Source organism: Equus quagga, chromosome 20 (genome assembly GCF_021613505.1).
Source record: "Equus quagga isolate Etosha38 chromosome 20, UCLA_HA_Equagga_1.0, whole genome shotgun sequence".
Classification (NCBI taxonomy): domain Eukaryota; kingdom Metazoa; phylum Chordata; class Mammalia; order Perissodactyla; family Equidae; genus Equus; species Equus quagga.
The window spans coordinates 16,457,158-16,482,822 of NC_060286.1; the positions used below are offsets into that span (position 1 = coordinate 16,457,158).

The 25,665-nt window shown below is 43.1% G+C and overlaps 1 protein-coding gene across 3 annotated transcripts in view; it reads left to right on the top strand.

Moving 5' to 3' along the window:
* The window catches only part of SIPA1L1 (signal induced proliferation associated 1 like 1), a 358,565-nt gene that overhangs the window by 329,803 nt on the left and 3,097 nt on the right, over window positions 1–25,665 (top strand). For all 3 annotated transcript variants that reach the window (XM_046647145.1, XM_046647143.1, XM_046647144.1), the window contains 5 exons: window positions 8,306–8,545; window positions 9,326–9,491; window positions 14,587–14,833; window positions 23,166–23,312; window positions 24,774–24,888. In XM_046647145.1, the coding sequence (XP_046503101.1) occupies window positions 8,306–8,545; window positions 9,326–9,491; window positions 14,587–14,833; window positions 23,166–23,312; window positions 24,774–24,888 (915 nt within the window). The remainder of the gene's footprint in view (window positions 1–8,305; window positions 8,546–9,325; window positions 9,492–14,586; window positions 14,834–23,165; window positions 23,313–24,773; window positions 24,889–25,665) is intronic.

The window sequence follows — 25,665 nt, forward strand, 5'->3', positions numbered from 1 at the left end:
TGCAAACTGTAAATGTCCTTTGAAGACAAAATGTTCTCTGTCGTTTCCTTTTTTAAGCTCTCCGTCACCCACTTTGATGCAGTTATCCAGCGATTTTTCCTTCAACAAACATGTACCTCCCACAACTCCTATAACTCTCCTTTGTGTGTTTCACTCTATAGTCATATTTTTGCTTTCCTGCTTTGTTTTCTATATCCTTTTTAATGCCAAACTTTGACATGACACTCAGCTAATGCCTAATAAGATGGTAATATTCATAATTATCTTGTTAGCTCTCTATTAACTAGCTCAGCATTGCAGACTCACTCAGCTTGTGGTCCACAGTGCCCCTGAGGCCTCTTCTGTTGCGTATGCCTAGCCACTCATTTCCCTATGCTTTATGTATAGTGTGCCCTGGTACTTATTAAATATCTCTGTCTTAGAGATGAACAGTCTTCTTTACTGCAATCACTTGGATATCCCTTTGCCAGCTTAATAATTCCTACTCCACTGTTTCTTTTCCCCTCAATCCTTTAGAATTAGCATCTCCTGAAGCCCTCCGAAATTGTAGAGCCCAGTACTGAGCAGAGTTGGCTAATGCTGAACACAGTGGGAGGAGTCCTCCTTAATCATTATCTGTCACCCAGAGGCCTATTTATGTTATTTGTACAAGTAATCACAGGAAACCCGATCAGCTCCCCTCCCCTTGGTTTCAGGCCAACATTCAGCCTGTGTGCGGATTTTGCCACAGCCATTTGACAGGTGACTAATTGCTGCTCTCCCCTCCGGAAAATATCATCCTTAGCGGGCCAGCCTGTCTAAAATCCATCCCTCCATGTCGTGCCCGGACCGTAGATGACTCCAAGTGTTTCCTTCGGCAGCTTTCAGCAGCAGAGGGTGGTTGGCAGGGGTTTTCCACAGGAGGTGGTGGCCTCTGTGACAATGCACAAATTCAGAATAGTGTCCCAGGCCCTCCTAGCTTCAGCACTTGGGGCTTTGACTCATAACCTCCAGGCTGCCCCATCCTGTGTGGTTCATCCCTCTGCAGGGTCAGCTAACAGATGTAGCTCCTCCTTTGTGAAGTGGCACCCGCCGTGAGTAGCAGCCTTTTTGCAGACTGGTCACTTAGCCTCCTGTCCTGTAAAGTTTGACCACAGCTGGGAGTGTAAAATAACCAGGTTGCAGCACATTTGGTTCCTGGTTTCATTTGAGCATCAGGTCAGGATGAAAAGTTTGAACAGATCCAGACCGTCCCAGATGCTCAGTTACCCCATTACCGCCTCTCCTCTTTTTCTGTGGGGTGTCATGTGTGTGTGTGTGTGTGTATCCTCTCTTCCTTTTCAAAATTCATTTCTGGGGGTGACCCAAACAAATTGAAGCTTGGTCCATTTTTAGGGTCCCTATAGTTTATATAGAAAATAAAGCTATGGTCTCGTCACATGGAATCCGGGAGCACCCTGACTCAGTTCTCAGTGTTTCCACTTTGGCCATCCTCGCAGTTAGACTCACTGTTTATGCAATGAGGAAAGTAGCAGATATTAGAGCTGTCCCTTTCTGACATATCTATTCCTGCTCTCTTTCTGTTCCATATTGTTGGCTCGTTACCTTCTTATGCACTTCTTGTGGAGAGTTCTAATTTGCCATGGGTGAAACTGAATTGCAGCGTATTGAATTAACGTGAAATCTCTGGAATAATGGAACAACCCAGCCACACAATTCCCCTTTAAAAATAGGAAGCTAACAACTTCGTTTTAGTTGTTTTGTAATTAAAGCCACTTTAGAGATTCTCAGGGAGAAGTAGATGGGTGCACTTCCCTCCAGGTGGTTCAAGGCCAGCAGGGTTGATCAACTTTAAAAAGCCCCACCGACAGCTGGGCCCAGGGATGAAGCCACAAAGGAAGGAGGAGACAGCCCCTTTAGAGTGGGAGGAGTTGAGGGGCTAACGTAGCAGTTCTTAAACTCTAGGGAACTGGAGAATCCTCTGGGAGTTGGTTAAAATACAGATTTCTGGGGCTCTAAGAGATCTGACGTGTCCAAGGCATCTTCATTTACATCAACATCTGCAGATGGCCACAGTCCATGGCTGGAGGAACACGGCTCCAATGGCTTCACCTTCTTGATCTTGACAATATGAAGTCAGATTTTGACGAAGTCATAACAATATGAATAATTCAACGGGATTTGAGCAGCAGTTCTCAGTTGGTGTGTACACTTGGATTATCGCCAAAATACACAACCCAGGCACCACCCCAGCTCTATTAAATTAAAATCTTGGGATTAGGGCCCAAGAATGTGTTTTAAGAGTTCCCAGGTGACCCTCCTGTGCTCACTGAATTAGAAGCCAAGTGTACTCAAGGGCTCACCTCACTTAATGCTGGGAGTTTGTGTACAAAAAAAGGAAGACCTACCAAGGAATTATTTATTTGTTTTTTGCTTTCACCTTTGTTCTCTATTTAATTGTTAAATAGGACTGTCTTGATTATAACCATTAGTGAACAAAGGTGTGCTAGCATTTCACACCTGGGAGTTAGTCAGCCATCATGTTCACAGATAAAACCAATAATCAGGGTCTATGGTCTTATTTAACCAATTATTCTTTTAAGAATACACTTGTAAACAGAAGCATAATCTGTAGATTTAATTTCTTGCAATAAAAATAAAGGAACGTCCAGTTTCAAACACAGTATGAGTAAAATACACTATCTTCATGCGTAACTCTAAGTTATATTTAAAATAGATGAGTAATTTGTCATTTACTTGACAGTTTCGCTCATCAAATATTGGTGTCTACAATGGCCAGGGACTGTTCTAGGCATGGAGAATACAGTAGTGAGCAAAACAGACAAACGTTTCAGCCCTCATGGAGCTGACATTTAAACGGGGAGAGAGACTGTAAACAAGACAAAGAAGTTGAATATAGAGCGTGCTACATACATGCTCAAGAGAAACCCTTTGTGCAATAGATATTTACTGGGAGTCTACTGTATTCTGGCATTGTTCGATGTACACAGATAAATCCCTGCCTTCAAGAGTCTATAATCTAGTACAAAAACTTATTGAATGCCTTTTGGGGAAATATTGATAGTAATGAAATTCATATAGGAAGGAAAGAGCTCCAAAAACTGTATATGCTGTATATATTGCTCTCTCCTTTGATGTTTCTAAGCCTTTTCTCTAACTTCCACTTTTATGCTGTATGTACATACATTGTGGCTAAAACCAGCATAGCTATTTTGTAGAAGAGGGATTTGTAAATTAACAGACAATGCAATTTACTTGCTATTCTCATGGCTAATTATTTCTCTTTGGACCAAGCATTTAGTCTTTGAAAGCCCCAGATTTTTGAATACCAATGTTATCATATCAAAATACTTGTTACTGAGAAACGTATAAAATGTGGGCATTCAAATGTACCTCTGGTACAGTGGTTTGCAAAGTATGAGTCAGGGACCACAGTGTTAGAAGTGCAGATTGTTTTGCCTCACCCTCACCCCACCCAACCTACACAATCAGAATCTCTGGGGTGGGGCCCTGCAATCTGTATTTTAATGTGCTGAACTGTGAGAACTGGCTCTAGTCATTCAAACACACTTGCACTCACTTGTGGGTACAATTCAGGGCAGACAGAGCAAGCATGTGATTATTCAAGGTGGGAGATGTGTGTGTGAGACCCTGATTCATTGTTTGGCACTTTACTGGAGTCTGCTCCAGACACTATCCACAGTTGAGGCTGGAAACATCTCCACCTCTGTGTTGTAAATGTGTATGAGGTAGGTATAGTCAGGTGAGAAAATCTGCAAACCAAAGATTAGATCTTGTCGCTAAGTAACTAACAAAGGGCCACAAGCTGGTTGCATTGTTTCAAAGTATCCTGAAGGCTGCCCTCTTTACCACTTCAAAAGCTTCTGGGTGGATGCGCCCGGTGTTAACACATGTCACTGTTAACCAGGGCTCTGGTGTTACTTTCTTTCTCTCTGAGTTTATCCGCCTCTGTCTTTTTTTTTTTTAATGATGATGACAGGGTCACAGATGTGCTTGCTTTTTTTTTTTTTTTGGTGAGGAGATTGGCCCTGAGCTAACATCTGTTGCCAATCTTCCTCTTTTTTTTTTTCTCCCCAAAGCCCCAGTACATAGTTGTATATTCCAGTTGTAGGTCATTCTAGTTTCTCGGTGTGGGATGCACCACAGCATGGCTTGATGAGCGGTGCCATGTCCTCACCCAAAGTCTGAACCGGCGAACCCCGGGCCGCAGAAGCTGAGCATGTGAACTTAACCACTCAGCCACGGGGCCGGCCCTCCACCTCTTTATATGTCTTTCCCTGCTTCCTTTTTTCTTTTGGTTCAGCTTTCCTCTGGTAGTCTCTTTTCCATAACAGAGGTTTACTCTTATTTTGTTCTTACTGATTTAATATACTGCACTTAGGGAAGACCTTTGCATTCCCTTTTCTTAATTTTAAAAGCAAACAAATGAGATATTTATCAAGAGGTAAAAACTAAATGAAATTAAATTGCTTTTACATTTCGGTTGCCCTTTGAGGTTTTATGAGGGATTTTTTCCTTCACCTCCTCTCTAGCTAGAAAAATCTTGGGGAAAAAATTTGTTAGAGGGATTAGAGTATGGCTAGTCATTTTATTATTATTATATTTTCTGGTAAAGTTTGCGCCCAGTTCCTCCTTCTTAGTTACAAAAATAAAGGAGGTGGTTATATTTGGTCTGAAGTAGTAAGGCCCAATTAGTGTGGAAAACCCTCCAGATCCCCTTTCTGTGTCCTGTCTGTGCCCCCTCCGCCCCCATACCTCACCTGCTCTCTCCAGTCTGTTGCAGAGCTTTGCAGACCGATAAGGACTTCTCCTTTCAGGTCATCTACTTTTGCTTTATTTTTGTGGGTGTGTTTTCATTAAAGTATAGCGTGCATAAAGAAAAGGCACAGGTCGTGAGTGTACAATGGAATGAACTTGCACAGTGAACATACCCATGTAATTATACCCAGATCAAGATTTGGAACTTTCCCAGCATCCAGCTGCCCTCTCTCCCACATGCCTTCCCCAGTCACTCCCACCTCCTCCCAAGGTAAACATAATCCTGAATCCTAAAACCATAGACTCACTTTGCCTATTTTGGGGCTTTATGTAAATGGAATCATACCATATGTGTTATTCTGTGTCTAGGGTCTTTGAGTCAGCCTTATGTTGGTGAGATTCATCTGTGTGTTGCAGGTAACATTAGTTTATTTTCATTGCTGTATTATATTTATGTGTGAGAACACACCACAACTCATTTATCCACTCGACTGTTGATGAACATTTGTTGTGTTTCCAGTTCAGGAATATTACAGATTCGTGTGTGTGTCCTTTGGTCTATATGTTTGCATTTGTTTTGAGCATATACCTGGGAGTGGGATTGCTGCCTCATAGGATATCCATGCATTTAGCTTTTCACGGAGACTGAACAGTTTGCCAAAGTGGCTGTAATGAGTAACACTCCCTCCAGCAGTGTATGAGGGTTCTAGTTGCTTCGCGTCCTTTCTAGCACTTAATATTGTTGGTCTTTTTAATTTTAGCCATTCTGGTGTGTGGGTAATAGGTCCCTCTTTGTGACTTTAATTTGCATGTACCTGGTAACTGATGATGTTGAGCACCAGAGTTTATTAGTCTTTTAGATAGCCTCTTTTGTGAAATTCCTTTTCAGATCTTTGGCCATTTTTCTATTGGGTTGTCTGTCTGGTTGATTTTTAGGAGTTCGTTAAATATTCTGGATAGGAACCCATTGGTGGATGTATGTTTGACGTATATTCTCCTACTCTGTGTCTTTATGAACAGACGTTCCTAATTTTAATGTGATTCAGTCCTTCCTTTTGATCCTATTAAAGAAACCTCTACCTCTATCAGAAAGCCCTTCTTCCATGGTATAGTCCAGAATCTTTAGGCCTACGTTTAAATATACAATCCACCTGGAATTGATTTTTATGTAAAGTTTGAGGTGGGAGTTCAGTGTTTATTTTCATCTGTATGTATTATCTCAGGACCATTAGGGTTTTGTTTTCTTGTCATATTTTGATTTTTGCTTAGTTTTTTGTAATAAACTTTTTTATTTTAGAAGACTTTTCAATATACAGAAAAGTTGCAGAGATAGTACAGAGAATTCCCATATACCCCTCGCCCAGGTTTCCCTGTTGTCATCGTCTTATGTTACTATAGTACATTTGTCATAGCTAAGGAATCAATATTGATGCATTATTATTAACTAATAATCCAAGCTTTATTCAGATCAACACCATTAGTTTTTGACAAATGGAAACACTGTTGAAGAATGCTTTGAGACCACATCCTGTGAACTAAACCTTCGATAATAGAGTCCGCTGTAGTCAGCTGAAGCCAGAGAACTCCACAGGGTCATGTGGTGGAACTTGGATCCTATGAGATCACTGGGAAAGAAGTGTAGAAATCCTACAGTTAAAGGCCCTCTAGGTTTGGGGTCAACATAAACTCTCATTCCTAATTTTGAAAATTGTGCCTTTCGGAGTTTTAAAAGTGTAGTGAACAGCCCTCTCCTTAAGTCCTGTAGGCTTTAGTTTTGTAATCTTTAATCAGAGTTTAAAAGACATTGATGATGATTAGCTTTTTATTTTTATTTTTAGTCATCATTCTGTACATTACATTCCCAGGACTTATTTATCTCATAACTTGGAAGTTAGTACCTTTGACCATGTTCACCCATTTCACCCACTTCTACCTCTGACAACCATCAATCTATTCTCTTTATCTATGAGTTTGAGTTTTTTCTAGACTTTACATATAAGTGTGATTATACAGTATTTGTCTTTCTCTGTCTGACTTATTGCACTTAGCATAATGCCCTAAGGGTCTATCCATGTTGTCACAAATGGCCAGATTTCCTTCTTTTTTATGGCTGAATAATATTCCATTGTGTGTGTGTGTATCTATATTTATATAACGTTTTCTTTATCCATTCATCTGTCAGTAGACACTTGAGGTGTTTCCATGTCTTGACTATAGTAAATAATGCTGCAGTGAACTTGGTTGCACATATCTCTTCAAGATAGTGATTTCGTTTTCTTTGGATATATACCCTAAAGTGGAATTGCTAGATCAAATGGAAGTTCTATTTTTAATTTTTTGAGGAACTTCCGTACTGTTTTCCATAGTGGTTGCACCAATTCACATTTCCACCAACAGTGCACAAGGGTTCCCTTTTCTCTACATCCTGGCCAACACTTGTTATCTCTTGTCTTTTTTGATAATAATTATTTTAAGGTATGTGGTGATACTCGGTGTGGTTTTGATTTGCATTTTCCTGATGATTAATGATGTAGAGCACCTTTGATGCACCTGTTGGCCATGTATCTGTATGTCTTTGGAAAAATGTCCATTCAGATCCTCTGCCTGTATTTTAATTGGATTGTTTGGTTTTCTTTTCCATTGAGTTGTATGTGTTCTTTATATATTTTGGATATTAATCCCTTATCAGGTATATGATTTGCAAATATTCTCTCATTCCATAGGTTGCCTTTTCATTTTGCTCATGGTTTCCTTTGCTGTGTAGAAGCTTTTAAATTTGATGTAGTCTCACTTGTTTATTTTTGCTTTTGTTGACTTTGCTTTTAGTGTCAAATCCAAAAACTCATTGCCAAGACCTACATCAAGGAGCTTACCCGCTATGTTTTCTTCTAGGAGTTTTATGATTTCAGGTCTTATGTTCAAGTCTTTAATCCATTTTGAGTTGATTTTTGTGTATGGTGTAAGTTGTGGTCCAGTTTCATTCTGATCACCAGCCTTTTAGAGAGTCAATATTAATGCCAGATGCCGTGGGAAGGAGACCTCAGTGTGCCTCTTGGGCCTTGGATGTGAGTGTGTGGAGGGCTATGCGCCTGATCCAGTCTCCTCTCCCCTCCTCAGCTTGGGCCTGGGAAGCGTCCGCGTGACCCCTTGGTCTGAGGAAGGCAAGACAGACAGCCGTTGAGACCACTAGACCTTTTGCTGCTGACTTTCCCCGGTCACTTGCCTCTTCTAGACTTCACTGTAACAAGCTTCAGTGGTGCCAGTGTGTGTCAACGTGTCCCTGATGGTCTTGGCTATTTTTGCTTTTTGAGTTAAAGTGCAGACTAAGTCCCCTGTGACCGTCTTTCACTTTGACAGCAGACATTTAAATTACAGTGAGAAAGCAAGGAAAGCCAGCCAGCCATACCCATGAATATTTTATGAAATAGTCCTTGTTCCTTAACCCTCTGTAACCCCTATCCTGGACGACACTTTTATAGCTGACGTGTTGACCTGCGTCGCTTGTCCTTGTCTTGCTTCTCCTCAGTACCATGAGCTCCCGACACTCTGCCAGCCCAGTTGTCTTCACCAGTGCCCGAAGTTCACCTAAGGAAGAGCTTCATCCTGCCAGCTCCTCGCAACTTGCACCTTCCTTCTCCTCCTCCTCCTCCTCTTCATCGGGTCCTAGGACTTTCTACCCCCGCCAGGGCGCTACTAGCAAATACCTGATTGGGTGGAAAAAACCGGAAGGAACCATAAACTCCGTGGGATTCATGGATACAAGAAAGTAAGAATTCTTTTGCTTCTCTTGCTGGGTGGTTTGCTTTTAATATGACAGAGAATGAACAGGTTGGGGCAATTTCCCACAACAGAGGAGGCCAGGCTTGGGGTTGGGAAGGGGTTGGTTTGGTAGGGAAATTATTATTTTTTTTCTAAGCAAAACTGTTCTTAAATTATTTCTCCACCTCATTCTTTAAAAACGTATTGCAAAACATTCGGATTTGAGATCCTTAGATCTCCTGGGAAAGAGAACATGTCTGTTCTCTTTGTCTGAAGAACAAACTTTGACCCTCTGGTGCTAAGCCCACACTCGTCCCTTTGATGATGCTAATCCCAGCCTCCCCACATAGTTCTTAACTGGGCCCCGAGGCACCAGAGAGAATATTAGAAAGTAAGTGACTACCCCTGAATATAAAGGACTTTTTGACCAAGTACAGTAAAAAAAATAAATGATTCATTCAATTATTTTGTTTTTGTTTGTACAAAGGCTGCATTTGGGATTCGTACCCTGTGGTCTTTATTAATAAGTCTGTTGCTAATTTTGGCTTAGTAGAGCTAATAGCTTCCTGTAAAAGAGGGATTTATTCATCAGACTTTTTATTTTGTGTTTCCCCTTGGTTTTGTTTCTTTAACAAGCTTTTGTCCAATAGATTGGAATGTAATTGAACAGAATTCTCCTTTTCTCTCCTTTAATATTTCTCCTTTGACTTACCTCCTTCAGAACCCATCGTGCCCTTGAATCAACCTTGTCAACTTAGTGTCTACCATCTCTTCCCTTCCTTTCAAGGCGTCATCAGAGTGATGGCAATGAAATAGCCCACACCAGGCTGCGTGCCTCAACCAGGGACCTCCGGGCATCGCCCAAGCCGGCCTCCAAGTCCACTATTGAGGAGGATCTCAAGAAACTCATCGACCTTGAAAGCCCAACTTCCGAATCTCAGAAGAACTTTAAGGTACAGGACAGAGCTTGGGGTAAACAGCAGTTAGAGAGAGGCCGGGCGGGGCAGGGCCGCCCGCCGTAGTCGCACCCTCCAGGAAGGGTTGGTGCCCAATTCCTCCTCATTGGAGCCCACTTCCCGCCATCACCCAGTCTTCCCAATAATTGGTTCACAGTGTTTTCCAAATGTTCTGTCCCTGCCGCCACGTCTCTTCGGTCTGGGTTTATGTTAACCTGTCCCTGCCCCATAGCCTTTTCTTCTTCCAGTGTGCCCTACTCACAGTACACAAGCTACACTCTTTCTTGGACATTATTACTCACATAACATTGCTTCTCAAAACTCTGCAGACACACCTGTGGCTCCCTTGTCAGACGGAAAATTTTCTGTCTAAAAGGACTGTAGTGCCTTTTGTCCTGAGGGTCTCCGTCCTCCCACAGGTAGCCCCCAATTCACTTCCTGCCCTCTGTGCCCACAGTATCCTGCGCTCTGGCCTTCCCTCTGCCCCCTGAACCTGGCCAGGCAAACCTCCTAGCTACACATTGTGTGCTCTTCAGTCACTCGGAGAAACTGCCTGAGGGACACTCACTCTCCTCTCCCCCATCCCCCGAAAGCCACCTCTTCATTCTAGCAAACTAAGTCTACACATTTCCCGTTAGAACTTTCTAGACTACTTCATAAAGCCTTCTCTCCACTTCCCTCAGAATTCCAGACTGTAAATGCCTTCTCTAAACCCAGCCCCCCTCCCCATCAGGTCCCTTGCACTTACTCAGAATCTGTGTTTGTGTGGCAGTGGCCAGACCTTTGCATGACCACCTGGAAGGGTTTGTTCTGTTCACCTCAGCTTGGGAGACCCCTGAAGTCTGCTTAAGACTCTCCTCTCCTTGTCCTCTAAAGTCTTGTCCCCTGAAGTATGCAGTCTCACACTCCCAGGACTCGGAGCTGGTGTTTGTTGAGCGGGGCCGAAAGGTATTTCACTCTGAGCATAAAGTATTTCTGTCCGCGGGGTATTGGTCAGCCCCAGGAGAAGGGAGTCCACCCCTGGGAAGGTCACAGTGGCAAACTTTGACACTTTCTGTTCTCTAGGTTCTTGATTAAACAATTTGTAGTCTGTTTGAAGTGACTAGAAAGCTTAAGAACAACTTTGAGAGTTGATTGAAAATGGAAGCTAAAATATTTCCTTAACCACTCACCATCCTTAAACTGTGTTCAGAGGGTGAGAGGCGTGCCCAACTGGATGAGCTGTGTGGTCTTATCCCGTTCAGGCTTTCTCCTCACCATTCTAGTGTGTGTGCACATGTACATGCCTCTCTGTCTGTGCACACCCATGTGTTTGCCTCCAGATAGGTCAGATATACCTCCTAAACTTAAAAATCAACATTTACAGAAATTAAACTCCAGAGACCATTCTGGAGGTTTGCTGAGAAACAAATGATTTATTACATAAATATATTAACATCGTAAATCATTTTAAAGATTTGCCATTCTCGATTTCTGTAATTTCTGTTTTATAGGCCAACACTCAACAGTTCCGACTCATCACCCAGGGTACAAATGGTTTCCTTAGCAACCTCGCCAAAGATGGTGCTTAAAACTTCTTTATTCATCCAAACCCAAAGAGGTGTATTAAAATGTTTAAGTACCAGTTTCAAAATAAAAATAATTCCAGATTTTTCCTTTAAGGTTAGAGGAAAATAAGACTTGCCCTGAAAGGAATCTTTCCTTCAATTCTTAGTTTAACATTTTTGGAAAGGGGCAAGCTTCGAGCTTTCATTCTTTTCATTTACTCATGCACTGGAAATAATTGAAAGCAAATGTCTGTTTTGCCTTTCTTCCAGGTCTTGGCTTTTATTTCCAAAGTGAATTACTTTAACATTCCTATTTGAAACAGGGGTGCACTTTCTTTATGTTGTGACTATATTATAGACCCTCTGCAAAGAAAGAGCTTCTGCTGGCTGAACTATTACTGTAAAGGCTGGAAGCAAGAGCTGGAAATATGCTCTGTTTTCTCTCTGGTCTCATCCTTTTTGACCGGGTTTGGTTTCTGGTGAGTTCAGCTAAGTAGCTCTGTGTGTCTTCTGAGATTCATCGTCTGAATAACCTGGCTCTGCTGTGTCAGGAAGGCCAGCATGCCCTGGAGAAGTCTTCCAGGCCCCGCCTGGCTCCAGGCTCCAGGCCTCTACATCAGGCTTTGGGGAACAGGAGTGGCCAGCTTTGGGCTGTGATACTTGGAACCCACTCACACCACAGTGGCTTTCTTGGATAGCAAGTGCTATCTACAGGCGATCGTTAATATCAAATGACAGGGTCACTCCCAGGCTTGTTTGCCAGCAGAGTGAGATGTCTGCTGCAGGACGGGGCAGCACTCTGCAGGGCAGGCTGTAGCTGAGAGGTGGTGGCTGCAGGGCCCCTACCTCAAGGAAAATGGCAGAGCTGTAACATTCTAAGAAACGTCATTGGCAGACAAAGATGGGATAACCTGATTTTCCCTGAGGGCAGCAGTGGCACGTGAACAGACAACAGTGCAAGCCGTTATCCTGCGTTCTGGCCAACACTCTCGGGTGTACGCCAAAGGAAAAGGCTTAGGCAGCTCTGGTGTTTAGGAAGAGCTGATACTCGGTTATTGCAAGTGCAGGTACCCCATTTCACGGATAGCCAGGACGACTGGAAAGACTGAGAGAACAGGAGACTGACCTGGAGCAAGATGCCTCGTCTCCACCTTGTATGTTGGCTTTGAAATAGAGGACCAGAGTAGAGTAGTGGTGCCCAAAACATTTTAAAGCTCAGGAACCCTTTTTTCAAATAAAATTATACAAGGCAGCCCACTATGTAGAACTGAGAAAGCAGAATTTCTCTGATAGAAGAGGTACATGTCATGGGGTCCTGGGTGCCACCTGAACATCTCCCCTCCCCAAGCAGGGGTGCTGTGAGGAACTCTTAGGGCTCCTTGGAGCGTAATTTGAAACCCTCTGGCCTGATGCTCTCTAAAATCCCTTCTGAGTCTGCCATTGACTCCACTGTGGTTCTTTCTCGGGAGCTGGCAGCAGCGGGCAGTGCCGCTCTCCAGTCTCAGGTGTCACCTGCAAGGAAGGCAGAGGGCGCTCTTGGGCACTGGATAGGTGTGCACACCTTTAATACTGGGATTGAATGGGGATGGGGTGAGGGGTCATCCCAACGTGTTTGGACAAGACTAGGTCCTGCTACTTTTTTATCGGTGGGAAGCATCTAGGCAGATTGCTTTCTTCCATCTCCCACCCTGCCCGCCTTTAATGCAGGATGTTACAACTTCTAATAAAGCACAGTGCTCAAAGGATCTCTTCAAGGTGGCTGTTTATTGCCCTGGAGTATACTAATATTTCCCAAAGAGGCTGAAGCTAGAAGTGGTGGAAAATCTCTCTCCTGTCAAACCATCGGGGTGGGGAGACTCACCGGGAAAGGAAATCCTTCAGCTGAACCCAGAGGTCCTCACAGGGATTGAGAGCAGAGTGAGAACATAGAGCTCTGAGCTCTGGCCTGGCAGGCGGGAGCCTGATGAGGTAGTCCTCAAACCTTGCGGATGGAGGAGTGATGATGTGGTTTTATTATTTTTTTTTTTTTAAATACAATTAGCAAGCCGTTTACCCTCTCTAAGACCCACTCTTCTCTGTAAAGCGAGAAGAGAAATCGTCGTTTCTATACCAAGTTCCCTCCACTTAGAGACTCACAAAGCATTTGTCACAGCAGCTTAGTTTTCCAGGCGGCACATACATACCTTGGGTTTAACTCATCATGAATTTTAAGAAGTGAACACCATCTTTACACAATTGGCTACACCTGGGGCTCATTTACAATGCATTTGATTAATCATTTTTTCATGTTTATGCAGCAGCCATGCACACCACATTGTGAGCAGCTTTGACTTGATTAACCCTTGGCTTGTTGGACGGAAGTGGCATTGGACTCAGAGCACATGAATGAACCTGAGCGCCAACTCTGTATTCCCAGCCTCCTACATGGAGCCATTGCTGTACCATTCTCTCTATGCCGCCTGCAGGGTGTCATGGAAAGGCCCCTGGTGGCTTTCTGCCAGCAGTGACTCAGCCCTCCTCCTCACATCTTCACCTGTTCCCCACATTCTTCTCCCCTCCAAGGTGAACAGCAGTCTGAAAGGAACTGAATACAGATAGTGTTGTTGTTAACAGATCAAATACTCTTGGAAGCTGGATATTTAAATATTTAAATAACAATATTTACATACTGTTAATGCGTCTGTCCTTTCTCAGTGAATGAGATTCTCAGAAGCTGGCTTTTTGCAGAAAAATCTCAAGGAAAATCAAATCGAGTCACAAAGGCAAAAGACATCAACAAGAGATACAGCTAGCTGGAACTTTTGTTGGGTATAACTAAATAAATGTTTGTCATTTATAAAGCTGACTTCCCAATTTTTATTTCATGAATGGAAATCCATCTCAAAAAGTAAATTATCTCCAAAACTCATTAAACATAATCTTAGTTGTTAATGTTAAGAGCCACCTATTATTTGAGTTAATACGTCATGATGATCAAATGCTCTGTTGCCCAGCAACCATGTCATCACTTGACAAGTTTCTGAGGAGACCTTCCTGACGCTGGCTGTTCCCCTGGGGACCATAACATTATTTCGTAATACCACTGATACAAGCTTTTGTGATTAGTCCAGTGTTTCATTTAATCCTCATAATAATCCTGAGAGGTATTGTGCCCCCATGTCATAGATGGGGAGTTGGGCTCAGAGAGATTACATGATTTGGTCAGTGACACAGGATTCAAATAAAATTCAGATTTGATCCTCGTCTTGTTCTTAACCATGACATGATGTTGATGAATTCACTTACTCATATATCTGAGTTGTGAACCGAGCGCTAATAGGCCACAGGAAGCACGCTGGGCTCTGAGGAGGTGCTCACCGGGATCTCCCATTTTAGCTCCTAAAGATGTAGACGGATGGCGGAGCTCAAGGCTTCCTTGTCGGGCTTCTGGATTTGCAGGATGTGTCTGAGAGCAGCAATTTCGTTAACCTACCCTTCCCCCAACCTAGGTCTTGGGTGTGTGACCCAGAAAATTGACTTTCTGTTGTCTCGATGCTGTTTTTCAGTTCCAGGCGCTCTCCTCTCCTCAGTCCCCTTTCCCTACCACCCCGACCTCGAGGCGGGCCTTGCACAGGACGCTGTCAGATGAGAGCATTTACAGTGGCCAGAGGGAGCACTTTTTCACCTCAAGGGCTTCGCTTCTGGACCAAGCCCTGCCCAACGATGTCCTCTTCAGCAGCACCTACCCTTCTCTCCCCAAGTCTCTTCCACTGCGGAGGCCTTCTTACACCTTGGGGATGAAGTCGCTGCATGGTAAGTTTGCTTTCAGCTGCAGCCAAACAGCTCTGCTGCTGATGGCCATGTCCTCAGAAACAGCTGCCACTGAGTTTGCTCAGAGAATGATCACTGGAGGAAGGCCTGCTTGTATACTCAGATCAACCCGTCCCTCATTCAGCCTCTCACCAGGAATTGCAGACCACAGGGTACACATGTGACCACAGGGTACAGACATTCAACCTCACCAGACCATAAGAGTCATCTGGGATGCTTGTTTTTTTTCTTTTCTTTTTTCTTATCGAGGTATAATTGACATATAACATTATATTAGTTTCAGATGTACAGTTTATTGAAGAAACGATCCTTTCCCCATCATGTATATTCTTGGCTCCTTTGTTGTAAATTAATTGACCATATATTTGTGGGTTAATTTCTGGACTCTCTATTCTGTTCCATTGATCTGTGTGTCTGTTTTTATGCCGGTACCACAATGTTTTAATTACTCTAGCTTTGTAGTATAGTTTGAAATCAGAAAGTGTGATGCTTCCAGCTTTGTTCTTTCCTGACATTGCTTTGGCTATTCGGGGTCTATGGTGGTTCCATACAAATTTTAGGATTGTTTGTTCTATTTCTGTGAAAAATGCCATTGGAATTTTGATAGAGATTGCATTGAATCTGTAGATTGCTTTGGGTAGTATGGACATTTTAGCAATATTAATTCTTATAATCCATGAGCTAAGAAGATTTTTCCATTTATTTGGGTCTTCTTCAGTTTCTTCCATCAGTGTCATAGTTTTCAATGTACCAGTCTTCACCTTTGTTAAATTTATTCCTAGGTATTTTATTATTTTGATGCAATTGTGAGTGGGATTGTTTTCTTAATTTCTCTTCCAATAATTTGTTATTAGTGTATAGAAATGCAACAGATTTTTGCTTATTGATTTTGTATCCTGAAACTTTACTGATTCATTTATTCTAAGTTTTTTGGTGGAGTCTCTAGGGTTCTTTCATATAATATTATGTCATCTGCACATTGTGAGTTTTACTTCTTCCTTTTTGATTTGGGTGCCTTTTATTTCTTTTTCTTGTCTAATTACACTGGCTGGGAATTCAATACTGTGTTGAATAAAGTGGTGAGAGTGGACTTCCTTGTCTTGTTCCTGACATTAAAGAAAAAGCTTTTAGCTTTTTACAAGTAAGTATGATGTTAACTATGGGCTTGTCATATACGGCCGTTATTATGTTGAGATATGTTCCCCCATACCCACTTTGTTGAGAGTTTTCATTATAAATGGATGTTGAATTTTGTCATATGCTTTTACTGCATCTTTTGAGAGAGTTATATAGGGTTTTTTTTCATTTTGCTAATCTGGTGTATCACATCGATTGATCTGTGGATGTTGAACCATCCTTGCATCTCTGGAATAAATCCCACTTGATCATGGTGTATGATCATTTTAATGTATTGTTGAATTCAATCTGCTAATGTTTTGTTCAAAATTTTCACATCTATATTTATCAGGGATGTTGGCCTGTAATTTTTTTTTTCTTGTGGCATCCCTGTCTAGTTCTGGTATCAGGCTAATGCTAGTCTTGTAAAATGAGTTTGGAAGTGTTCCCTCCACTTCTGTTTTTTGGGAGAGTTTGAGAAGCATTAGTATTGATTCTTCTTTGAATGTTTGGCAGAATTCACCAGTGAAGCCCTCTGGTCCTGGCCTACTGATTCAGTCTCCTTACAAGTAATCGGTCTGTTCAGATTTTCTATTCATGATTCATGAGTCTTGGGAGACTATATCTTTCTAGGAATTTATCCATTTCTTCTAGGTTATCCAATTTGTTGACACATAATTGTTCATAGTGGTCTCTTATGATCCTCTTTCTATTTCTGTGGTATCAGGTATAACATCTCTTTCATTTCTGATTTTATTTATTTGAGTCTTCTTTTTTTCTTGGTCAATCTACCAAAAGTTTTGTCAGTTTTATTGATCTTTTCAAAGAATCAGCTCTTCATTTCATTGATCATCTTTGTCTTTTTTTTTTTTTTAGGAAAATTAGCCCTGAGCTAACATCTGCTGCCAATCCTCTTTTTGCTGAGGAAGATAGGCCCTGAGTTAGCATCTGTGCCCATCTTCCTCTATTTTATATGTGGGACGCCTGCCACAGCATGGCTTGATAAGCAGCGCATAGGTCCGTTCCCAGGATTCAAACCGGTGAACCCTGGGCCACTGAAGCGGAGCGTGTGAACTTAACCACTGTGCTACTGGGCTGGCCCTCTATTGTCTTTTTAGTGTCTATTTCATTTATTTCCATTCTGATCCTTATTTCCTTCCTTCTAACTTTGAGGTTTTGTGTTTTTTTGTGGTATAAAGTTTTGTTGTTTTTTTTTTCGAGGTGTAAAGTTAGGTTATTTGAGATCTTTCTTGTTACTTGATATAGGCATTTATTGCTATGAACTTCCCTATTAGAAATGCTTTTGCTGCATCCCATAAGTTTTGACATATTGTATTTCCATTTTCATTTCTCTCAAGATATTTTTTGATTTCTTCTTTGACCTATTGGTTGTTTAGTAGCATGTTATTTAATCTCCACATATTGGTAAATTTTCCACTTTTCTTCTTGTAATTAATTTCAAGTTTTATACCATATATGATTTCAGTCTTCTTAAATTTATTAAGACTTTTTTCGTGGTCTAACATATGATCTTTCCTGGACAGTGTTTCATGTGTACTTGAGAAGAATGTTTTGTATTGCTTTTGGATGGAATGTTCTGTATCTTTTAAGTCCGTCTGGCTAATGAGTCATTAAAGGCCAATGTTTTCTTATTGATTTTCCTTCTGCATCATCTATCCATTGATGAAAGAAGGGTGTTAAAGTCCATTACTATTATTGTATTGCCGTCTATTTCTCCCTTTAGGTCTTTAATATTTGCTTTATCTATTTAGGTGTTTCTGTGTTGGGTGCATAAATATTTACAAATGTTATATCCTTTTATTGGATTGAATCCTTTATGATTATGTAATGTCCTTCTCTGTCTTTTATTACAGCCTATTTTGTCTGATATAAGCATAGCTAGCCCTGCTTTCTTTTGGTTTCCATTTGCATGGAATATCTTTTTCCATCCCTTCACCTTCAGTCTGTGTGTGTCCTTACATCTGAAGTGAGTCTTTTGTCGGCAGCATATAGATGGGTCTTGTTTTTGTATACATTGAGCCACTCTGTGTCTTTTGATCGGAAAATTTAGTCCATTTACATTAAAGTATTGATAGGCGTGTACCTATTCGCATTTTGTTAATTGTTTCTGGCTATTTTGTAATTCTTCTCTTCCTTTTTTCTTCTCTTGTTCTCTTCCTTTGTGGTTTGATGACTTTCTGTAGTGGTATGCTTAGGTTCCTTTCTCTTTCTCTTTTGTGTATCTGCTGTAGGTTTTTGCTTTGTGGTTACCATGGGGCTTATATATAACAACTTATGTTTATAATAGTCTATTTTCAGTTATTAACAACTCAACTTTAAATGCATTCTAAAGCTCTACATTTTTACTCTCCCTCCAACATTTTATATTTTTTATGTCACAATTTATATCTTTCTATTTCTTAACTAATTATTGTAGTGATTTTTCCTACTTTTGTCTTTTAACCTTCATAAGCCTTATAAGTGATTAATCTACCACCTTTACTATATATTTACCTTTTCCAGTGAAATTTATGCTTTCATATTTTCTTGTTACTAATTAGCACCCTTTCTTTTCAGCTTAAAGGAGTCCCTTTAATATTTCTTGTAAGGCCAGTCTAGTTGTGTTGAACTCCTTTTAGCTTTTGCTTATCTGGAAAACTCCTTTTCTCTCCTTCAATTCTGAGTGACAGCATGCTGGTTACAGTATTCTTGGTTGGCAGTTTTTTTCTGTGAGCACTTTGAATACATTGTGCCACTCCCTTCTGGCCTGCAGAGTTTCTGATGAAAAATATGCTGATAGTCTTATGGGGGTTCCTTGTATGTAACAAGTTGTTTTTTTCTTGCTGCTTTAAGATTCTTTCCTTGTCTTTTTTGTTTGTTTTGTTTTTTTTATTGAGAGAGATTTGCCCTGAGCTAACATCCACTGCCAATCGTCCTCTTTCTTTTGTACGTGAGCCGCTGCTGCAGTATGGCCACTGACAGGTGGTGTAGGTCCAAGTCCAGGAACTGAACCTGGGCCACCAAAGCACAGCATGCCCAACTTAACCACTAGGCCACTGGGGCTGGCCCTGTCCTTAACTTTTGACATTTTAATTATAATCTGTCTTGGTGTGGGTTTCTTTGGATTCATTTTATTTGGAATTCTCTGGACTTCCTGGATCTGGATGTCTGTTTCCTTCCTCAGTTTAGGGCCGTTTTCAGCCCCTTTCTTTCTCTCTTCTCCTTCTAGGACCCCTGTAACGTGAATATTGGTCTGTTTGATGTGGTCCCATTAGTCCCTTAAGCTATCTTCACTCTTTTTCATTTTTTCTTTTTGCTGCCCTGATTGGGTGAGTTCCACTGTCCTGTCTTTGAGTTCAGTGATCATTTCTTCTGCTTTATCTAGTCTGCTCTTTGGTATTTTTCAGTTCAGTTGTTGTATTTCATCTCTGTGACTTCTATTTGGTACTTTTTTATATTTTCTGTCTCTTTGTTGAAGTTCTCACTTTGTTCATCCATTCTTCTCCCAAGCTTGGTGAGCATCTCTATGACCATTATTTTGGACTCTTTACCAAGTAAATCACTTATCTCCATTTCATTAAGGTCTGTTTTTGAAATTTTATCTTGTTCTTTTGTTTGGAATGCATTCCTTTCTATCTTCATTTTCCTTGACATTCTATATTAGTTTCCATGCTTTAGATAAAACAGCCACCTCTCCCAGTCTTAAAAGGGTGACCTCCTGTAGGAGATGAACCTCGTCATTCAACCCTGCCGTAGCTCTTGGTTGTCCGTCAAACCTTTGTGATTGTCCAAGAGCCTGCTTTATTTTTAACAGCTTCCAGTAGTTGAGGGTGTACTAAGTCCTCATTGTCCCAAAGGAGAGGATCTCAGTCAGCACCTAGATTCAGGCTAGTTTGAAACCAGACCCTCTGGCAGCAGCTTTTAAAGCATGTAAATATATACCATCCTGTGTAATGCACATATAAGCCCCACTGGCCACCAGAGCCTGGTGATCTAGAGTTGTCCCCTGGGCAGCAGTCCCAAATATCAGGGTACCAGATGAGTGTATAAACTCCTTTCTGGGAGATACCAGGGCAAGCTGGACCAAAGTAGAGGGAGAGCATAAAGATGATGTCCACTGGCCTCTGTTCCCTGAGAGCATCTCCATAGGACCCTAGTCGTGTACCAAACCTGAAGCCTGCCCCTCGGCCAAAGCTCCAGAACAAGCCGATAGGCTTCTTTCACAAAAAGACAGGTTTGCTTCAGTCTGCTGTCTGTGCAGTGTCCTTGGGATGGTAGCACCTGCCAAGAAGTGTCTCTCCAATTGTTATAGTCCCATAGGACCCAGGGACACAAGCTCACCTGGCCACCAGAGCCAGGCAATCGAGGGGCATCCCTAGGAGGCAGCCTCAACCACCAGGGCACCAGCTGCATGTCAAAGCTCCCCTCTGAGATGCTTGTTAAAAACACAGTTTCCCAGACCTTACCCAAGACCTGCTGAATTTGAATACAAAGGTATAGGCTGGGAATTAGTATTTTTACCAAACACCCCAGCTCCTATTAGGGTTGGGTAAATTTGGCTAACCCCAGATTAGTTATTTCTTCAAGACTTGTGTCCACTGGCTCCCTCCAGCCACAATAAGAACTCAGACTCACCGTTTTTTCCCTGTCTTTCCTAGGCTGTGAGGATATTGCTGGTGGTGTCAGCCATTCATTTATTGACTCTTTTTCATCCAGTAAGCAAGCGTTATTTTAGGAAAAGGAGTACTAATGATGGGATACCTCCATGTTCTTGCCTTTGGTTCATAAATACCTTATCTGCTCTTTGACCTAACTAGATCCCAGTTTTATTAAGGGCCATATTCTGGGACTATGACTTTAAATTTGTTCTTTTCCTGTTTCCTCTGTCCAGCTCCCTTCCAGGGTTCTGCCCCTCCCCTCCCCACTGTGACTCGTCCCAGCAGATACCTGTTACCGAACTTGTCTTCGTACTTGTTTATTAAACGTATGGCTGTAACCCCACATTCCGTCTGCCGTTTTTCCTTCTGGGAATTCTGTGTCCGCTCATACCCACATTTCTTTTCCTTCTGCTGCTTCTCTGGAGCAGCATTTTCTTTAAGTCTCCTGCTTTCCTAGTTTGCTTCTCCCTGCATCATTCTTGAGCTCTCACCCTACTCTCACATATGTTCCTCCACCATCTCCATCCTGCCCACTGCTCCCCTACACGGTCCCCTCACCTCTCTCCCCGTCACTCACCAGCACTCAGGGATCAGGACCACTTCCCCGGCTCCCTCCCCCAAGTCTGACTGCAGCTTGAATCTGGTTTCCCTTTGTTCCAACAGGTCACCCCCAGTGAACCAAAGGTGACACATAAAATGACCACTTCCTATCATCCAGACTCTAGAAAAGTCCTCGTAGCGACCTAATGGTCCCAACCTTGGGACCACTCTCCCCTGACCCTTTTGCCTACAATTCCCTGTCTGCCTTGAATGCTTTTCTCACTTCCCTACACTTTTTTTTTCCCCACCTTTGCAGCAATAAGTACAAACCGTTTGTGAAGGCTTGTCTGCATGTGGCATGTCAAAGTAGGCTCTGTCTTCTCGAAGCTTATACTCTAAGAGAGCAGCCTAGAAATCCCACACACGGTCATGTCCAGCCAAGGAAGCCTGGAGTTAAAGGCCAGGCTCCGAGGAAGGGAGGGAATGAGCTGCCCTCTCTGAGCGCCTTCCCGTCACCTCTTCTTGCTTTCCTGGAAGGCAGGCAGCAGCGTGTGATGCATGTGCTACACTGAGCACTCCTTTTGGGCTGGTCCCACAGCCCCAGCCCGTTTGGTGTCAATACCACTGAAATGTGTTTGGGCATTGGGGAGGGGCGACTCCTTTTTTCCCATATGGAAATTTGGGGGCCTGTAGATAAAAGGGCAGAAGGATGGTGAGTGACACACAGAATTGTCTGTCCCACCTACTTACCCTTGGTGGGAGCAAGCTTAAATAGAACTGAGCATTTAATATCTGGCAGTATTTGTTGATTTCCATTTACTCCTAATTTTGCTAATTTTAAGCACATTAATAACTAGCAGCTGCACTTCAGAGCAGTTCTTTATGTAATTTGAAAGGGAAAACAAGCACTAAATATACTCTGGTTTACCAGGCTATCATAATTCTCCAAACTTTTAACTCCTTGTAAACAGGTATTTCTGGAGTCGTTTATAGATTTTAACTGAAAGCTTCACTTTTAGCTCTGGGTTTGCGTGGATTTTAGTGTCACAGTCACATCCTGAGAGCGGCCGTTCTTGTGCAAGTGCACACTCTGCCATTGTTTCCGTCCCAGACTCTGCCCTCCCGAGAGCATTTACATTTCATGAGCTGTGTTGCCCTGGCCCCAACCTGCCCTCTCTGTTCTCTGCCTACATGAGCTTGAGCAGTAGCAGCGTGCCCTCAGATGGCACAGAGTGGCTCATGGCACCCGTTCCTCCCTGCCCCGGGCTAAGCAAAGGTTAGCTGTTAGAGTAGTTTAATATTTGTATTGAAAAAATTGTCACCATAGAAGGGGCTCGGATGCTGGAGTGCTGTACTCCAGAACTGATCCTAGGACTGGCTTCCTGTGTCCTCGGGGAGGAGAAGGATGTCTCCCCCGGTCCTCACATCACCCTCCTGCGTTCTTCCGTCTGGGTAGCCCAGCGTCCCACATGCTCTCTCATGGTCCTCACACCACCCTGGTTACGTCCAACTGCGGAAACCAGTGGGCCATCCCCGGGACACGGGACAGATGTGGGCCAGGGGTGCATCTGTCCCTCACCAGTCCCAGGGACACGGAGTCCACAGGGAGGGTGGGTCAGATCCCAGGTTCATTGCAGATAAAAATAAGCCTGAATCTCGTGACTCTGTGAGGAAGAACAAGACGCTGGAGCTGCCCAGGGTCCCACTGTGGACAGATGGCTCCCACAAAAGCAGGCCTATTGCCTCGGTGCAAAACTAACTATTCCATGACTCGCTCCATTAGAAATGCAATAGTGAGCGGTTGTCAAAAAATGAATTGAGACTGGAGGAAGCCAGTTCCTAGTTCAGCTGGGCTGTAGAATGGCCACAAATGGCCTGTGAGAGTAGAAACTGATTCCAGGTCACGAAAGACTTACACATCTATTGTGGTAACAGGAAGTGGGTAAGACCTAGAGTGGGTCTCCTGTAAGAAGTGTCTTATCCCTCGTCCCCTCCTGCAGGAGAGTTCTCGGCCTCGGACAGCTCCCTCACCGACGTCCAGGAGACCCGCAGGCCGCCCATGCCCGACCCTGGCCTGATGCCCCTGCCCGATGCTGCCGCCGATTTGGATTGGTCCAACTTGGTGGACGCCGCCAAGGCCTATGAGGGTGAGTCCAGGGAAGGTCCAGGCAGGACAGCCCAGACCCTGGCAGGGCCATGCTGAGGTGTGGGCAGTCAGTGCTCTGTGCAAGTCCCCGGGCTCTTGGCTTCTCTGACACACGCTTCACCGGCCCGGCCAGAAACCAGTTGAGCTGACGGTTACTGAGCGCTCCGCGGGCGCACATCATCTGCGTTGGTCAGGTGGACCTAGTTTCTCCTCTGCACAGGAGCTCATCCCTTGGATGCCTTGCCTCCCCGTGTGTGGGGGGCAGAGAGGAGAATCCCAGCTGTCGCTCGACTGAAAGGAACATGTACCCAGAGAGTCTTTCATCACGTCGTAGAGACATCATTGCTAAACGCACAGTTGGATCTGCCAGGATGCTTGTCCAGCTTGGCCCTGCCCCAGTGCCGACAAATGCTGGGCGCTCCCTTTGCCCTGCTCGTTCATCTCCTGTGTGTGGTGGCACGTTTTCTGTCTGCCTTGTTCCTGTGCCAGCCCACCAGCTGTGTGCTTGCATTAAGCCAGTGGTTTCTAGAGCAGGCCCTACGCTGGTGCTGACTTGCTCTGCTGACACGTCAAAAACTGAAAGTAATGCTGTCTGTGTCGACACGAGGTTGTCATACGGCTTTTTTTTTTTTTAAATAGACTGTATTCTAAGATTATCATTCCACATTTTCTAGTGCTAAAATGTTCTTTGTAAAATGATGATGATAGCAGATGATTGGTTTCTGTTTTTATCGCTCTTCCTTAGAATAATTGAAAGTTGCTATTCAGTGAGGCCCCAGTTTTCGGGGGGAATGGACTAGAGCACAGAATTCAGAAGTCGGGCAACCCTGGAGTAGTCAACGACGAACCCCCATTTTAGGCAATGGCAATTCCCCGTTATTAACTTGATTTAAATTTCAATTTTCTGGTCACTCTCCTTCATATCAAATGGTAGAAGTTTTGTTTTTTTGTGGAAGATTTTTTTAAAGTTTGATTTTGTTTTCTTGGCTCAAGCTGTGAGTTGGTACATTTTGAAACACAGGTGATGTGAACCTGAGACAAAGCCCACCAAGATGACCAGTGTCTTGTGGAGAACGCGCTTCAAGAACTGGCAAGAGGCTTCCTACTAGCCCTTTAATGCCTTTGATATCATCGCTGAGTGGAAAGCCTTGGTCTGGAAATTTGGCACAAGGCCTGTTTCCAGGGAAACAGTTAGTTGAATGCTACTTTGATGAGCTGAGGAAAAGCAGGAATAGAAATTGATTCACAGCAACTATTTTTAATGAGAAATTACAATGCTACTGTCGTCTTACAGCTGAAACAATAGTGTCTTTTTCCTGTGCAGGTTGAGAGAGAAGGTTTCCGACGCCTTCCTGTGCATTGATTAGATCAGACTGTCCATGGAGGCCATTTGTTGACTTCTGAGAGGTAGGGCCCAGGATGTGGTTCCAAAATACTGAGAGCTTTCTTATCTTCTTCCCAGTCCAGAGAGCCTCGTTCTTTGCTGCTAGTGATGAAAACCATCGCCCTTTGAGTGCTGCATCCAGCAGTGACCAGCTTGAGGACCAGGCTCTGGCCCAGATGAAGTCTTATAGCAGGTTGGTCACCCAGTGGCAAGGGCGCCACTCTGCACTATGCGTCACCTCCGCTAGTGACCGCAGATGTGGGGAAGAGGAGACGGAAGCCACACAGAGTAGCTGAATGAAGCTCATCACCACGGGGCCGGCACTTCACATTCTAGTTAGAACACTTTGTAACCAAATACTGTAAACACGATTAAACTGTTCGTGATGACTTCGTCATAATTATGAATGTTCACTATATTTAATGCCATGATACAGTTATAGCTTCAGGCTTATTAGGCAAGGTTAGAGAAGTTGTTTGCACTAAATATCCCCAGATTCCTGAGTGTTCAACCCTTGGGTCTGGATTTTGAGTGTCTTCCCCAGCTGTCAGTTGGTCATGCTCGTAAATGTGCCTGGCATCTGAACGGCTCCTGACATGCTTCAGATCAACTCTGTTCAAAAGCTGGGTCACCAGGAGAGTTAAGATTGTATGTAAAATAAAAAGAAAGAGGCAATAACTGAGGCCAGAGAGTTTTCTTATGAGTTAATAGTATGGACTCTGACTTCTGTTTAACTGTGCGGTGGCTCGCTTCCATCTTGCCCTCAGTTTCAGGTGGTGTCGTTGTTGGATAAGCGGGTACTATTCCTACATATTAAAGCATGGCAGCAGGCAGCCGTGGAACACGTAGTAAGCACTCCTTGATGCGGAATAATTTCATCAATTTGAAATCTCTCCTCTTAAAACCTTTCAAGGATTAGTAAGAATCCGGATATCTATAAAACTTGGGCAGAAACAGACAATAGCAGGAA